This window comes from Diospyros lotus, chromosome 8 (assembly GCF_014633365.1).
Source record: "Diospyros lotus cultivar Yz01 chromosome 8, ASM1463336v1, whole genome shotgun sequence".
Classification (NCBI taxonomy): Eukaryota; Viridiplantae; Streptophyta; class Magnoliopsida; order Ericales; family Ebenaceae; genus Diospyros; species Diospyros lotus.
In genome coordinates this window covers 5,005,159-5,022,423 of record NC_068345.1, presented here as the reverse complement: position 1 = coordinate 5,022,423, position 17,265 = coordinate 5,005,159, and the positions used below count along the sequence as shown (strand labels likewise).

At 34.6% G+C, this 17,265-nt stretch overlaps 1 protein-coding gene across 1 annotated transcript; it reads left to right on the top strand.

Moving 5' to 3' along the window:
* The first annotated feature begins 8,898 nt into the window (after positions 1 to 8,898).
* LOC127807990 (probable methyltransferase PMT24) lies at positions 8,899 to 16,767 on the top strand. Its single transcript, XM_052346276.1, has 9 exons — positions 8,899 to 9,073; positions 9,905 to 11,037; positions 11,124 to 11,273; positions 13,465 to 13,735; positions 13,838 to 13,948; positions 14,060 to 14,234; positions 14,941 to 15,213; positions 15,945 to 16,139; positions 16,253 to 16,767. The coding sequence occupies exons 2-9, from the start codon at positions 9,937 to 9,939 to the stop codon at positions 16,476 to 16,478; spliced, it is 2,502 nt and encodes an 833-aa protein (XP_052202236.1). The 5' UTR covers positions 8,899 to 9,073; positions 9,905 to 9,936; the 3' UTR covers positions 16,479 to 16,767.
* The last annotated feature ends 498 nt before the right edge of the window (positions 16,768 to 17,265 follow it).

Sequence of the window (17,265 nt, the reverse complement as noted above, 5' to 3'; positions counted from 1 at the left end):
CTCTTTACTTTCTGGTGCTTGTTTCCTTGTGCAAGAGGGAAGAAGGGGAAGGGACGAAGAGGGGAGAGAAACTCATGCTTTTAGCCATGATAGGACTCTAAATTGTATACCATCAATATGCAGACACTTGGATAAGAATGCACTTCATATATGTCGATTTGCTTTCCTGGGAAGACTCCTTACGTGTAAGTAAACTGCTGCATAGACCAATCAAGTGACTCACTCACTGGCTATGTTGCACGAAAACACCTCATAGGTGTTGTTTTTCTGTTTTCAAAACGTTTCGGAAACGTTTCCTATTTCCGTTTCGGACCATATTTATGTCTATTTTTTTAAAAAAACATCCGTTTCCACGTTTCCGTTTCTTATTAAAAACGTTTCCCGTTTCCATTTCCGTGCAACATAGCTCATTGACTCATAAGATAAATGTTAAGGATGTTTTTCAGAGTTACAAGTAAATAGTTTACCATCTTATAAATAAACATCGGACTAAATCTGGATTGTGATAACTGTTCTAGCGAATTACTAACCTATAATTAGTTAGAAGTAGTGATTTGAGTGGCCCTGCTTCTTCCCCTATTTGATTTGGACTCATCCAAATTAGGTCAAATCCTATGTATATAGATGGAGCCCAAACTCATAGACGGTTTACATGGCCCATTATTATGTGATGAAATGATATCCATACCATTTTGAATACACATAAAGTCATCTCGCCATGCACATTAAAAATTAAATAAATTTTTATTTAAAAAAGATGCAGATCCCCTTATAAATTTCTATCACAATATTATTGTTCCTTCCATTATAAAAAATAAATAAGTACTAAAAAATTTTAAGATAAATTTCATAGGCCACCCTTAAAGTTTACTTAAATTATATTGATCACATCTATATTTTTAAACATTGCACCTATCTCTGTTGAGTTTTATAAATATGAACTACTTATTCTTTTTCGATATTAAATGTAAGCACCCCCGCCCGGATATCCCAACCACCCGGTCTATCCGAACGAGTGCGCTCACAGAAGGGAAGAGGAATAGACAAAAGACAGAAATGCCCTGGCATGCATAAATAAGAAATTTAACAGCGGAAGCAAAACGGTAAACATGCATGCCCACAAGCACCCCGCTGATACAGCGGTCATGAAGTATATAAAAATACATACAGACCCTGTGCCAACAATAGGAGGTACAAATGACAACCTGGCACAGTCAAAAATAAAAGACAGCGACTCTAGCAAAACATCAGAGATGACGGGGGCAGCTAACTGTACACCTTACCAACGCGGCCGGCTGCTAAATGGAACGATCCTCGCCCTCGGCCTTTGCTTTACCCTTACCTGGAATGATGGAAAGCAAGGTGAGTCGCAAGACTCAGCAAGTTTATAAGAAATGAAAGGCTATAAATAAAAGAAGAGACCATCCCAAACACAGCCCCACAAGTACACACAAGTCATGAGACGCTACAACACAACAGTGCAGTATAGTGAAAGCACATACCGGTCCTTGGGGCCCACACAAGACACCTGGCACCCAAGTCCCATACCAACCTGCCGCTGCCCTGGAAGGCAACAATATCCTCAACAAACCTGTGCGCACTGTCCCGGGGCGGTACTCCCGTCACCCGTATCCACGTCGGTACTCCCGACAACCGAGCCATAGGCTCCCTCGGAACGGTACTCCCGTCCGAGAACTAAATACTATCAGTAGCCATGCAATGCACATAAAATGCAATGGCGTAGTGAGCATCAACGTGATACCAGGCGCCCATACATCCAAGCATCAGGCCATGCTCCGCCCATATAGTAAGCCACACACGATGCATATGCCCGTGCTGGATGCATTATAATCAAGCTAAAATGCCCGTGACTAAGCATAACCAAATCATGTTAATCCCAACATGCAGCCCGTACCCATGTGCACATCAAGCCATGCAACGAGAATAAAATATAAGCAGGCATGCTATAATCACATAACGGCTAAGCAAGTTAGCAGTGCTTGGCACCGGTCAACGGTCAGTGGGTAGGAGAGACTCGCCGGCGGCCTAAGGTAGTCCGTACGACAGTCACTCCGTCACCGAACCATCGATCCTAGCCCCCACTGCACAACCGCTCCAGCCAGAAAATAACCAAAAATCCAATTAATACCCGAACCGCTAAGAACCTAGTCCCGGGTGAGTACGGCATCATTCCCAACAGGCAGGGGGGTGGCACAAACCCCCGTAGGCAACCAACGAATAAAACCCACGAGATCCATTTAATAAATTAAATCTTAAACTAACCGTTTAAAAACTTCATAATTAATTAATGGCCGAAACAAACGAAGGGAGGCCCAATAAATCGCCAACGACAGAAACGACGAAATAGGTAAGAAGAACTTGCCTTAACAGAGATATCCTTAGGCTCGTTGGGTCCAAAAGCAGTAAAAATTATACAAACTGTAATATCCCAATTATTTGCCAAAATTAATAAAATTGGACGCAAAACGAAATTCTGACCGTACAGAATATTAATTACTAGCTGCTCTACATACCTGGATAATTAAATCAGGGATTAAACGGAGTTTAATCCAACTTTTGAAGCCCCAAAATCTCAGAAATTTCTCCCGTGCGCGCGCTGGTTTTTCTCTAAAATTGCTACTGTTTCTATGCTCAAAATCACACCCGAAATCGGGCTTAAATGCGACCAAAAATAAGCGGAGGAGACGCGGCCACGTGGCAGCGCGCAGGCTAGCCACTGGGAGCCACCGCCATTGACGAAACGACGTCGTTTCGACGTCTAGAGGCTGAATTAAATCAGCCAAAAATCCCCCCCCTCGCGCGCCTGCCCGCGGATTCGAAGCCGCGTCCACCGCCTGGCCGCCTCGCGCGCGACCGCTCGCGCTCGCATGCATCTTCAACCTATATATGCATTATGATATATTTAAGGTGATTTGAGCTCTTTTCTGCAATACACGCCAGCACCCAAAACTTTTCATTAATTGCACTAACGCCCACTTAATTAATTACATTAACTCCCGAAATTTCTGAAAATCCCATTATTGAATTTCTTTTAATTTTCCTGTAATTCCAGAAATTCCTAAAACAAATTAATTAATTATTTTAATTTCTTATTTCCTTAAAATCACATAAGTAAATTTTATTAAATCACAACAAATTATTTTAATATTTCCTTTAATTTAAATTACCCCAAAATTAAATTAAATTGGCATTTACGGGGCGTTACATTAAATGTCCAAGGTGAAGTTTGGGACAAGGATCAAGGATCGAGTCTCATCAGTGGCAGTGTGAGAGCAATCTCTCAAAATGAGGGGGGCTCATTGTGCGCAGTGAGCACTGGTCTAGCCACTGTGCCCGACTAAGTTACCATGATTAACTCCCTCACATTCTGTCGGACCGGGTGTGGGGGCGCTTGGGGTGAACGATTCACCTTAGGACAAGAATGAAAAAGTTTTGTTTCCTTCATTCTCAATCGTTTGAAGATTCAGAGAGAAAAAAAAAAAGAAAAAAAAAGTGATGGGTATTAACGGTTTTTTTTTGTTGAGAAAACATCAAATTTACAAAAACCCATTCATGACTATAAGTTTATGAAGAAACTCCTATTATGGGGTGGGATTCTATGGCGGAGAGGGAATGGGAGAAAGAGATAAAAGTAGATAGAGAGAGAAAGTATTACTTGGGTACATTTGTTGGGTTTTGCCAATCATGAAAGACAAAAAAAAGAAAGGAAGACAATAGTCGCCATTAGGAATAGAAGAGAGAGAAAGTGCATAAATGAAAGGGAATGTGTGTGTGTGAAAGAGAGATAGATTTATATATATATATGAGAGTAAAATGATTGATTTTAATATTTTATTAATTATATGAGAAATCGATATAATTTTTAAGAACATAAAAATAATTAGTATAATATAAGCAAACCTCAAAGATAATATGTAAAATTTACCTAAAATTTTATCATGAGTCTGTCTTCATGTATCATTTACAAAATAGAACTAAAGATAATAAGTACTTTTCTATTCTAATCTTTAATATTGTAAAATTCATTTTTTTTAGTCCTGAAATATCAACAAAGTAAACGCAGCACAAATACATGTTTTTCTAATATTTTAAACTTTATATGATTCTTTTGTAATTAAGTAAATCACTACTTGTTTATACCAATTATAAGTCTTAAAAATATAAGTTCTAAAGTCTATGAATTGATAATCACTTCTCTTTAAATGTGCATTAGATTAAGTTCTAAAGTCTATGAATTGATAATCATTTCTCTTTAAATGTGCATTAAATTAAGTGTAATGTCTCGTATCGAGCGATAGGAAGGATCATAATAATTTATCCTGATGGACCTATACGAATTTTTTAGGGGATCACCCATTATTGAGCTTTCCCATTCAGCCATTCTAAGGGGTCACTCAACTCAAGCATGTTTAATCCCAGAATTCTTTCTCTACATTCAATTCAAAAGATATTTAGTTGGTGTTGTTTTCTTTCTTACTAATCCTCGATATATACTATTTTTCTCTGGACTCTTTGAGTATTATATTAAGATGCATTAATTACATGCAATACCTCTCAATTATGTGCCATATTAAAATATATATAATTTAATATGGATATATTCTTTTGCATAGTTGGATATAAACATAAGGGAAATTCTATTCGCAGTCACGATTTTATTCTTTGCAGTCACTTTTCTATATACCTAAAATAGCCTCAAGTAAAAATTTAATTTTACCCTTCATCTTCAATGCTCAACCACCCACATTATGTAGCAACCATTTGACGCTGCACTTTTTTCCACCGACTAAACTTTGTAATTTTCTCTTACTCGTTGTCCGTCGTTTTATACCTGCCATAAAAAATTAAAAATCTATTTTATCCTCAAAGTCACTCAATCCTCTTGTTTCATACCTATTATTACTCAGCTATTTTCTCTCTCAGATTATCAACGAGTCAAAGTTAGTCATGAATTACTATACTTAAATATTGACGACGAACTGGGAAGAATTTGACGAAAAAGATAACTACTCAAAAAAATATCACCACACACAAGTAAGTAAATCTAAATGTATTAGTGTGTGTTTGTAAGAGTTTGGGAAGTTGGAAACTCTGGAGAATCCTTGGTTTCCGAATTAGTGTGTATGTAAATATTGTATGGACTAGTGAATTTCTCAAATTTCAGGAAACATCATGCTTCCCGAACCCTGGGATTCAGGAAGTTGGGTTTTCGGATTTTTAATTGGTGTTTTATTTTATTCATTTTTTTTATTTCTTAAGAAAATTGATTTTGTAATTTACCAGTTTGCTACTAATGAGGTATGATAGATTTTTAATAAAATTTTTGAAATTATTATTTTAATTAGAGAAAAAATATATCTAAATGTTTTCTTCTATTATCTCTTTGATACTAGAGAAGCACCGATTGGATGGGTTAAGAAAATTAAAAAAAAAATGAAATTATTACTGTAATAAAGAGTTCAGAATTTAGGATTTCTGAAAAAAATCTAGAATTCATCTTGCTTGTGAACGTAATGGGAAGTATAGATCACCAAAAAAGAAAAAAGAAATAAGAGAATTAAAATACAAATACATATATTAAAAAAATGTGATTTTCCATTTAAATTACTTGAGCACTGCAAAGTGACAAGATTTGTCCCTCCAACAATTATAAACATAACATGCAATATAGATTTAATAAATTTTTATCAACAAAATATACATATTATTATTATTATTATTATTATAGATTTAATAAATTATTATTGTTATTATTATTATTATTATTCTCATAATATATATATATATATATATTATATACATATTGCACTTGCATTGCACGTAACATTGCAACAAATTAAAACAGATGGGTCCAAGAGACAAAGTGCAAACAATGGATAAAGTGGAATGAAATGTTTAATATATGATATTATATTATATACATATAAAGTGGAATTTGAAGTTTGAAATAAAATAAAAATTAAAATGTGTAGCCAGTGCTTCCAAACTCCGGGGTTCGGAAGCGTTGACTGCCTCCGAACTATGGAGTTCGGAAGCGGCCTGCTCTTTTGGACTCGAAATTTGAAAGTGCTGGTTACTTCCAAACTCCAAGGTTCGGAGGCCGCCAATGCTTCCAAACTCTAGTGTTTGGAGGCCGCCACCTCTTTCGAATCTAGCGACCACCGTCACCGCAGTGTATGAGATATATGGGAAAGGATAATTTTGAAATATAAGTGACTGCAGAAAAGTAATAAAAGTGATTGTGAAGAGTATTTATTAAATTTATTTTAGTTATAGTTGCGAAGAGCAAAAATGTGATTGTGAATAGAATTTTCCTAAGCATAATTAACACATATATATATATATATATATATTAGAGGTGTGGCCTACGTTACCCATGTGTAAATAAAAAAAATTTCAAATAAGACTCACTAAGTGACACTTGATAATTGTAGTTCAGTTTTTATTTTTTAAGTAATATTTGAATAAAAATAAGTCTTTGTGTATAGTGATGTAATTATTGTTAAATTTATTATGACTTGGAAGTTAAAAATTCAAGTCAAGAAACAACTTAATTTTTATACTTAGTGCTTTTAATTCTTTTAAATAAAATTTATAAAAAGTATTTTAAAAAATTACTTACTAATAAAATTTTTGTTATTATCCAAATACAACAATGAATTTATTTATCTGGGGATTTGACTTCAAGTTGTTAAGTCTCTGCAAGATAAAAAATGACCAGAGAATGTAAAACAGTCTTTGCAAAAAGACTCTGATACTTAATTTAGATCCTTGTGGTTAGAAAAGTTAAAAAAGTTCTTTTATAGGTTTCAATTGCTTACTTTTAAGGAATGAGAGTTCATCTATTTTATAAAGAAGTTTAAAAAATTTATGATAAGTATCTCTAATATTTTGAGTTTGACTAAAATTTAGATATCCTTTTTTGTTACATACTTTTTAGATAAGATTTGGGAGGTTAGTTTGCTATTTTTCATTATGGGAATACACCCACAAGAGACTTTCCCTCCCTCAAGTCTCCCTCAAGGTCTGTCACAATTTATCCCACCAAGTCTTCTAAGGCCCTTCGCGTAAGAGTGTCTCTAGAGTCTTTTGTAGCTTTCTTGTTTGTTTGGATTTTATGTCTTATTTTAATTTTTGAACTTATCCCTTATGAGCTCCCTAAATAGACTTTGTATTTAGGCAAATGTTACTTAGGAGATGTTTATTAAAATGAATAAGATAAGAGGTATTAAGATAAGATAGAAATATTTTTCGAATAAAAATATAAAATGGTCAAGATAAACTTGAAAAGCATTTTAAGATTTCTATCAGAATGTTTATTAAATTTTTTGAAACCTACTGATAATTGTACTTTTTTTTTTATATATTTGTTAATGCATATGATAAGCACTAAGATAAAAGTTTTTTTTTATCAAAATATCCCCATTACTAATACATTCAAAATTATTTGTTAACATCAACAATAAATTTATGATTAAAATAGTATTTTATGATTAATATAAATTGTCAAAAAATAAAAATAAAAATAAAAATAAAAATAAAAATTTATTTTTTAAATCCATGTTCAAAAATAGATTTAAAAAGTAAAAATAATTATTATTATAATTACAATAATTCTACCTAAATAATTAAAAATGGCCAAAACATATTTTCATAATAGATAATAAAATATAAAATTAAATAAAATAATTTAAAAATTAGTGAAAGAAATTGTATTAGTTAATACAAAATATTTATAGAGAGAGGAATTTAAATTTTAAAAATCAATGAAAGGGATAATGTCATTTAAATTTTAAAAATTATCAAAATATATAAAAAATTAAAAATATATTAAATAATATTAATTATAAGACTTAAATAAATAATTTTTTTTAATAAATTTAAAATTTTAAAATACATTAAATGACATTAACTATTATATGAGAGGCATATAAATAATTGAGTATTATCTTGAAAGAATTAGATAAATATAACTTGAAAAGGTGAGATAAAAAGTCATGTCAGGCCTTTTTAAAAAATAGTCAAATGAATTTAACAAATACGTTGGAAAGACCAAACATTCAGAATACTCTCATATCGAACATTTTTTTCCTCTTTTCTTAATTAACAAACATCTCCTTATATAATAGAATGAAAGATATATATAGATTAATTACGTTGTAGCTATTTGAATGTATGTTTTGGTCAAGCCACTAAGGCTCATGCTGGCACATGGCATGGCCCCCTAGTACCTAGATGTAAAGAAGTTACATATTTTTATTAAAACTAAAAAAAAAATCTTATTTATATTTAATTTTTTTATTAAAAAATAACTGATAGAACTAATTTATAATATAAAATATAGAAATGGAGAGATGGGTGTCGGTGGATGCTGAAATTGACATTGACATTTGTGAAATCACTATCAAATGGTGGGCATACCCTTAAGAAAGCAAAACCTATCTGTCTTCCAATTTCGGTTGGTGGGTGCTTTTATTATTGTCCTTAAAGATGGCCCTCTCATCATATATTTATATTTTTTATTATTTCTATTCTAAAATCTTGAAATTTTTCTTTATTTAATGTGGCTCTCCTTCTTGTATGATAAAGCACATTAAAAATTAATATCGTATTTTACAAATTCTCTTCCATAATTTGGGTGTCAGTTCGTATGTATTTTTAACGTAAAACTTTATTATACATATATTTTTTAAATAAATTTATATTATTAATGTAATTACTAAAAATTAACTGAAATTATAAATGCCATGCTACGATGCTAACTTTTAGCCAATATATAAAGTACAATTGGTAATGATGATATAATATTATTTTATTCTTATTAAATTTAGGTCCAATTTCCCATCCCGCTTCCCCTTCTTTCCCGGTCATGATATCTCACTGCTTCACCAGCCTTTTAGCTGATCCTCTCTGGCTCTCTCTCTCATGTGTTCTTCAAATCAAAAGCAGCTAGGAGAGTTGCCCAAAATCTTCTCCACTCATAAGTTGAGTTTAAAACCCTGATTTCCCCATTCGGATCATTGACAAACTACCATCGACCCATAGAAATCAGGTATATGACCAAGTCATTCTGTTCCCTCTTCTCTACACATATTTTGATTTGGCTTTATGTTGTTTCATCGTTCTGTGTTTGGCCAAGGAATTGTGTTGGCACTATGCATGACTGATTAACTGGGTGAAGTGAAGTCTGTGATAGAGAAGAGTTTGGTTCAATTGAGAAATTCAGATGAAGTCTGGAAGATAATCTGTCCACATCTGTTTAATTAGTAAACTGAAACCGAAGGAATTGTCAGGAATTCAGCTTACTTGAAATTTCAGGCTATTTGGATTTGGCCATGTTCCCCTGACAAAGTTTTCAACCCTTTCTTTCTAGTGTTCAGTTTTGGTTTTGACTATGTTGACATGGTGGTTAATAATTCTAAACACTAGAAACTCATTGCTACACAATAAAATACAGTTACAGAAATGAACATTGATTATAATGCATGCATATATATATATCAAGTTTTTTATATATGTGCTTCCATAGAGAAAAGGTGCATTTAAAAAATAATGTCCATGCAAAATGTTTGCTCCATACTTGAAATCTCCAGCCCTTCAGATCTGTTGAGTGGCTGTCTACCTCTACCTCGTTGATTTGGTTGATATTTGGAGATTTTTATTCCTTAGGAACACACACTCTACTCATTTTTGGTTTTAATTCATTATTCTGTTTTGTTATTTGGTTTTCTTCACTTTTAATTCATTTGCCAGATTTTATTCAATGTCCATTGGATTAATACATCTAGCGCTTTCTTTTCAAGTCCTGTTTGATATTGCACGGCATGAAGTTTGTCTTCTGCTGATTTCTGATTTTCTCATTATCTATGTCTACTTTGGCCAGGTATACAATATAAAGAAAGTGCTTCCCTGAATATGGCTTTAGGAAAATATTCCCGGGTAGATGGGAGGAAATCAAGTTACTGCTCAACTGTTACTGTCGTCGTGTTTGTTGGTGTTTGTTTGGTTGGAGTTTGGATACTCATGTCATCAGCTGTTGTTCCTGTTCAGAATTCAGATTTGTCTTCTCAGAAAACTGAGATGGAATCGAAAAGTAATGTAACCGAAACCTATGCTAACCAATTGGAAGATGGTCCAGGTGATATGCCAGAGGATGCAACAAAAGGAGACAATAGCTTGACAGACAATCTGGATAAGAGAAAATCAGACGATGATAGTCAGGGCTTACCTGAGAAAGAGCTGGAGAAGACAATTGAGGTGGAGGGAACCCAAGAGAAATACATGGAGAGCATTGAAGCAAAGTCTGAAACTGAAGAGGAAATGAAGAGAGGGTCTGAGAATGATGGAGCTGGAAACAAGGAAGCGGACTCCAATTCATACGGAGAATCCAATTTAGGAGATGAAGATTCCAGTTCAGGAGTTAGCAAGATAAGAGAAGAAGCCAATGAAGTGAAGGCCAGTGGGCAGTCAGAATTGGAGGAAAGCCAAAATGAGGATCATTTGAATTTGGATGATAACGTGAAGAAACCTACAGAGCAAAACACAGAGGAAAGAAAACGTGATTATAAAGTTGAAGGTGAGACTCATGAGAAAATTGAGGAAAATCAAGATAAGGATTCTGTTGAAAGCCTTCCTGAAACCAAGATGGAAGATGAGGCAAAAGATCCAAGCTCAAATGATATGTTCTCTGCTGGATCCCAATCTGAGATTTTGAATGAGACTTCCACCCAGAATGGACCTTGGTCAACTCAAGCGGCAGAGTCTGAGAATGAGAAGGAATTGCAAAAGTCTGTTCCGTTGAAAGATATCAAAAAGTACAAATGGAAACTTTGTAATGTCACTGCTGGGCCAGACTATATTCCTTGTCTTGACAACGTGCAGGCTATCAGAGAACTTCCGAGCACTGCACACTTTGAACATCGAGAGAGGCACTGTCCTGATGAAGCTCCAACCTGCCTTGTTCCTCTGCCAGAAGGATACAAAAAACCAGTTAGATGGCCAAAAAGCAGGGAACAGGTAAGCTTATTTATGCTTATCATATTAGAAAACTGTTGTTGAAGCTTTAGTCTGGATTAAATGGAATTTTCTGTTGAAATCTGCAGATATGGTACCGTAATGTTCCCCACACAAAGCTTGCAGAAGTTAAGGGGCATCAAAATTGGGTTAAAGTCACTGGAGATTACCTTACTTTTCCTGGTGGTGGGACCCAGTTTAAGAATGGGGCTCTTCATTATATTGATTTCATCCAGAATGTTGGTCCCTCAAGTTGCTAAGTTTGACATGTTGCTTTGTTCTATTCATCTAATATTTTGCTGAATTTGTTTGAAGCTGTCTGTACGCATGTTTTTCTTCATCTATACCTTATTTGCTTGTTTCACTATTTATTTTTTATTTCTTCTGATGAAAGGCAGAGAAAGAGATTCATTCATTTTCTTGTCATTTTGTTAAGTTATATAATTAGAAAATATAAGGAGCATTCTAAAAGCATTGCTGGAATTAGAGTGTAACTTGCCACAATTGCATAAGATTCTCCAATGAGTATGCAATTATTGTGTAGATGTATGTATGTATGCAAAGATGCTACGTCTACAAAGACATGGTGAATATTTAGATGTAAGGTTCAGAACTACTGTGAACTTAGCACAACCCTGTTATTCAATCTGGGTTTTTTATGACTGTTTAGATAATGGAGCTGCTTGCTTATAGGGAGTATTTGTTTATTACTTGTAGTCCTATCTGTGATTTGAAATGCTTGGGGTACAATTTTCCCGTTCACCTTTAGACAAAGATCTCTCCTGAGGAAGTCCATCGATGGCTTTCTTGTATATTGACAAATGGGTGAAGTGCAGATGGTTCATAAATGCTGCACTAGCCTTCCTCTCTAGTCAGAAATGACCCATGATACTCTATTGATCACCTCTCTCTTGATGTGGTTGTCCCCTTTATCCTGGATGGAAAGAAAAACTGTATTTCTACACTTGAATAACATGTCTGAGCATATAGTTGTGCACAGACTTTAGAACTTATCTGATTACAACCTTAATGCATGAAAAGCATAATGTATGCATGAAAAGTGTAGGGTTGCCCACATTTTTGTCACATGGTCTTCAAAGTCATAAGTCGTAGTATGAAAATTATCAAATTTATACATCAGATCACATAATAACTTCATCCAATCATTGGGCTCTGTTCTGATCATCATTCATTACTTCTTCTCTGTTCTGTAAACATTTGTAATGAGTTCTCAGTTATTGGTATTGCCATCAATTTGTAACTCCTGGGACAATCTCAAATTCAGATGCTAATCTTGCATTATCGGATTTGCTCTCTTTTGATAGTATATTTTTGTTTTGCAGCTTGTCATTTCCTAGTGATTGTACATGTGAGATATAATATATATACATATATATTAATGATACATGGCTCCTTAAATTATGTGGAACCTTGATTCATTCATGTTTTTCCCATTTTAACTTTTCTTTCACCACACTCTATCATGCTTAATTTGTGCCTTCTCCAATTCTTTCCTCTGTTTAGTCAACTGAACTATGCCTAATAAAGATTTAAACCTTCTTTCAAAAAAAAAAAAAAAAAAAAAACCTCAACTATGGCCTTTTCTAACTACTAGAAGTTGTGTACATATCTTCTTGCTCCTTTCAGCTCTATCTCTGGGTCATAAATTTGATTGACAGGTTATGCCTTTCCTATCAACCCAAGTTAATTACGGTTGCCTATCTCCTGCAGCATCACTCTTAACGTGGAAATTATTGCTTACCCTAACTGGTGGTCTGTTGGTCTTCATTGTACATGCCCAACCATCTCAATTGCTTTTTGCTGATTCATTTGTTCAGATCTCTCTCCTAATTTCAGTGCATATGTACCTCATCTCAACTACAATCATTTTACTAAGCATACTATTTTCTTAATTATTCAACACTCCTTATCATAGAGCATGCCGGTTTTACAAAGCCTCTTAAAATTTTCCTTTTTCTCTTTTACGTTTGCATTAATCACATAAACAGCTGAAGCATTTATTTGCAGAGTCTATCTTGCTTTACTTATATGGGTGACATTAATGCAAAGTTTCCATCCTTACCCATAATAGTGCCTAGAAGGTGAAATTTGTCACTATTAGGTACTTCTTGGGCTTCATCTAACCATCTTTTGATTTCTATTTTGGACTGAACTTACATACAGTTTTAGGTCTAATCTTATAACCTCTTCATTTTAAGGCTACTCTAAAACATTCTAATTTCTTTTGTTTCATCCACTAAAGTAATAGTCATCAACAGATAATATGCTCCATTGTATCTTTTCTTGCACTTGTCTAGTCAATTCATCCATAAGTAGTGCAGAAATACATTGACTTAACACAAACCCTTGATTCTTGTGGAAATTTTAATCTTTTGACTGATGACATTTGAATGCTTATCTAAAATGCAGTCTCTTCCTGAAATTGCTTGGGGTAAACAAAGCCGTGTCATCCTGGATATTGGGTGTGGGGTGGCCAGCTTTGGTGGATATCTTTTTGAAAGAGATGTACTTGCAATGTCATTTGCTCCCAAGGATGAGCATGAAGCACAAGTGCAATTTGCACTTGACAGGGGGATCCCAGCTGTATCAGCAGTTATGGGTACCAAGAGGCTACCCTTTCCCAGTAAGGTCTTTGACATTGTCCATTGTGCCAGGTGTAGAGTCCCTTGGCATGTTGAAGGTTCTTTTCCCCTCTTGTCCTTATTGTTTCCATTTCTATAGCTCTGATTTAGTTCTAATGTTAGTTTTTGGCTAATTAGTTCATTTCAACGGATGACTGCAGGTGGCAAACTTCTCTTGGAATTGAATCGTCTTTTGAGACCTGGTGGATACTTTGTGTGGTCTGCTACTCCTGTTTATAGAAAGGGGCCTGAAGATGCTGGGATTTGGAAAGGTAGGGTTCCTGTTGGCCTCTTTTATGGTTCTCTTGCAAGAAATGGAGTTGTGAGATTGATGTTAACTGCTTTATGTTTTTAAAATTTTCTTTTCTGTTTATTTATGGCAGCTATGTCTAGACTGACAAAGTCAATGTGCTGGGATCTCATGAGCATTAAGAAAGATAAATTGAATGAAGTTGGTGCAGCTATATACAGAAAGCCAACTTCCAATGAGTGCTATGATGAAAGACCCAAAAATGAGCCTCCATTGTGCCAAGAATCTGATGACCCAGATGCAGCATGGTACTGTTTTCTGTACCTGTGATTATTGGAATAAATAATAGGAGTACTGGTTTAGGTCTAGAAATGGGAAGCCTGGGGAGTATGTTAAAGTTTACATGTTCAAATGTCCAGGAATAAGAGGAGGTTTTTCAATTACAGATGTCAAAACATTGAAATAGGAAGGTATCTATAACACATATAAAATAAGTTTGGTAAATATCCTTTTAGATGGGACCATCATGGTGCTAATTAGTATTAGATATTTATTTACTATTTCAAATGTGTCCATAATTGATAAAATTCTGGAACATATATATTTTGTTAAAAAGTTTGTTTTGTTGATAAAAATTTTCCAATATGTACCCAGGAATGTTCACTTACCAAAGCCAAGACAAAGCACTGCATGCATGTAGGGAAATCCAATTATTAATTGTATTGTTGTTTTAGTTTATAACCTCAAACTGGTAGTAACACAAAGACATATCTTGTCTATTGATCTATGGAGAATGGAAAAAGAGCAAACTCCTAAGAGTGACTAGCTCAAGTAAGAAACAAGATGATTGAGGGGGACAAAATGCTCATTGTAAGAAGGTAGTCTTTCTGATGTTATGGCTCCAAAAGTCCTGCACTTGATTGCTACTGTAAAATTATTGGCCCTTGCATTTACTGTTCCTTGGTGAATGTTCTAAGCACGTGTACTAATTTTGGTTATTGGCTATCTATTTAGGAATGTACCACTTCAGGCATGCATTCACAAGGTGCCGGTGAGTGCGTTAGAGCGTGGATCACAGTGGCCGAAACAATGGCCACTGAGGATAGAGGAAGTACCCTACTGGTTAAAACGTTCTCAGGTTGGAGTTTATGGCAAACCAGCTCCAGATGACTTCGCTAAGGACTTTGAGCACTGGAAACATGTTGTATCCATGTCATATTTGAATGGTTTAGGAATCAGCTGGTCTTCGGTGAGGAATGTAATGGACATGAAAGCTGTATATGGAGGGTAAGCATTTGAAGTTTCTCTAACTTTTCTAGAATGAAAGCTTATAATCTTGATAGGTGCCCATTTAATTTCAGATATGAAATTGTGCTTTCTGTCTAGTGACTTTTAGGTGGAGCCTTTAGGGAATATATTCCATGTTCTGCATTATACTATTATTTGTTTATTTTATATGTCATGTGGGAAGGATTATTTTTCTTTTTACATTAATCGGCAAACCTTCTCAGTGTCGTAACTGAATATTTAATATGACAAAGCATGATGCATCTCATCACCAACTGCACCTTATCCTAATCAAGTTAGGGCTGGTGGCACAGCTTTCATAATGTGAATTGACTTCTAAAAGTCACATTAACAATACAAATCTATTCAAGAGAACAATGTGGCAAAAGTTTATGCCGAATACCCTTCCTATCACAACCCTCTAGTGAAGGAATGATGAGGTAAAATTCTAACACCATCTTCATATGAAAAAGTTTCATGAGATAGTGTTGAATGAAGATAATTGGTACGATCTTGTTCCATCACATAGCTGATATTGTGAGACTAACCTGTACAACATGAACCATGATCTGTCTACTTAAGAGAATTTGATTTCTTTTGTTTACCTCCAATATTGTTATTGTCTTTTAAGTCTTATTACAATCATTGCAGTTTTTCTTTCTATCCTGTCACAAATGATTTATTATCTGATCTTGGTGTTTTTCATGATTACCGCTTCCTTGTGCTTTTAGGTTTGCTGCAGCACTTAAAGACCTGAAAGTGTGGGTTATGAATGTAGTTCCAATCGATTCTCCAAACACACTTCCAATAATATATGAGCGCGGGTTATTTGGGATGTATCATAATTGGTGTGAATCATTCAGTAGTTACCCCAGAACTTATGATCTTCTTCATGCAGATCACCTCTTCTCTGATCTCAAGAAAAGGTTTTTTTTTTTTACTTTGTAATACCTCTCTCTCTTGGTTATAATAATAATAATAAACAAAAAACTCAATCCCAGTCCTTGCTAACTCAATGGATGTGGTTTCCTGGCTGCAGCTGCAAACTACCAGTGATTGCAGAAGTTGATAGGATTCTGAGGCCAGAAGGACACTTGATTGTACGGGATGATGTTGAAACCTTAGCTGAGGTGGAGAGCTTGGCCACATCTCTACACTGGAAGGTTCGATTAAGATACTCAAACGAGAATGAGGGATTGCTATGTGTTCAAAAGACATTTTGGCGTCCCACGGAGTCGGAGATAATTATGTCAGCTATTGCATAAGCACCATGCTTCAATTTGACGCACTCACCTTTTTTTGGCTGCTGTACTGGGTATTGTTTGCCTTTTCAAACGGCCTTTTTATTTTAAGTATGTAACTACAACATTTCTTATCAATCTGTATTAATTTATCTTGAGCTGGTCAATCTATTCCTATAATACGCCTCTGCTTTGTCAAGATATTTACATTTTTTGCTCCCAAGAATCTGAGGGAATAAGCTCAGATTGAAATGTAAAATTACACTATAGCATTGTATACAGCAATAAATTTTAAATTCTATTATTTGCTTCATTTTTATTTTTACTGTAGTTTCTTCTTTTCTAAGTGAAACTCTAATCTTCCTTCTATATGCATTCTTGATCCATAGAAGAACTTGATCTTATGTATCATGTAAGTTGATTAAAATCCACTTTGTTAAGCATCTTGAACCTTCGGTACTGTATCTTTATGTTTTGGTTATGACTCTTTAAGAGTAGGAAGCTGCAAATTAAGGCAATAACTTCAGCAGCAACTAGTAGTTCATGTTGATGGATTTTGAAGGGACAGGAGTATATTTACATTTCCATGACATCTCATTTAACCATACCCTTCTTGGTAACACTTGATAAACCCAGAGGTCGAATACCTGTATTTTTTTTGTCATTTAAATCTGTCACTCGACACGAAAGAAATATGTCAAAAGTGTTCAAATACCAAGTACTTGTTAGTGCATGAGAAGGCTGCTTGTGAAATCTACGCTTAAACTAAATGGAGGTTGTGAGGACAAACTTGAGAAATTTTCACCTGTAC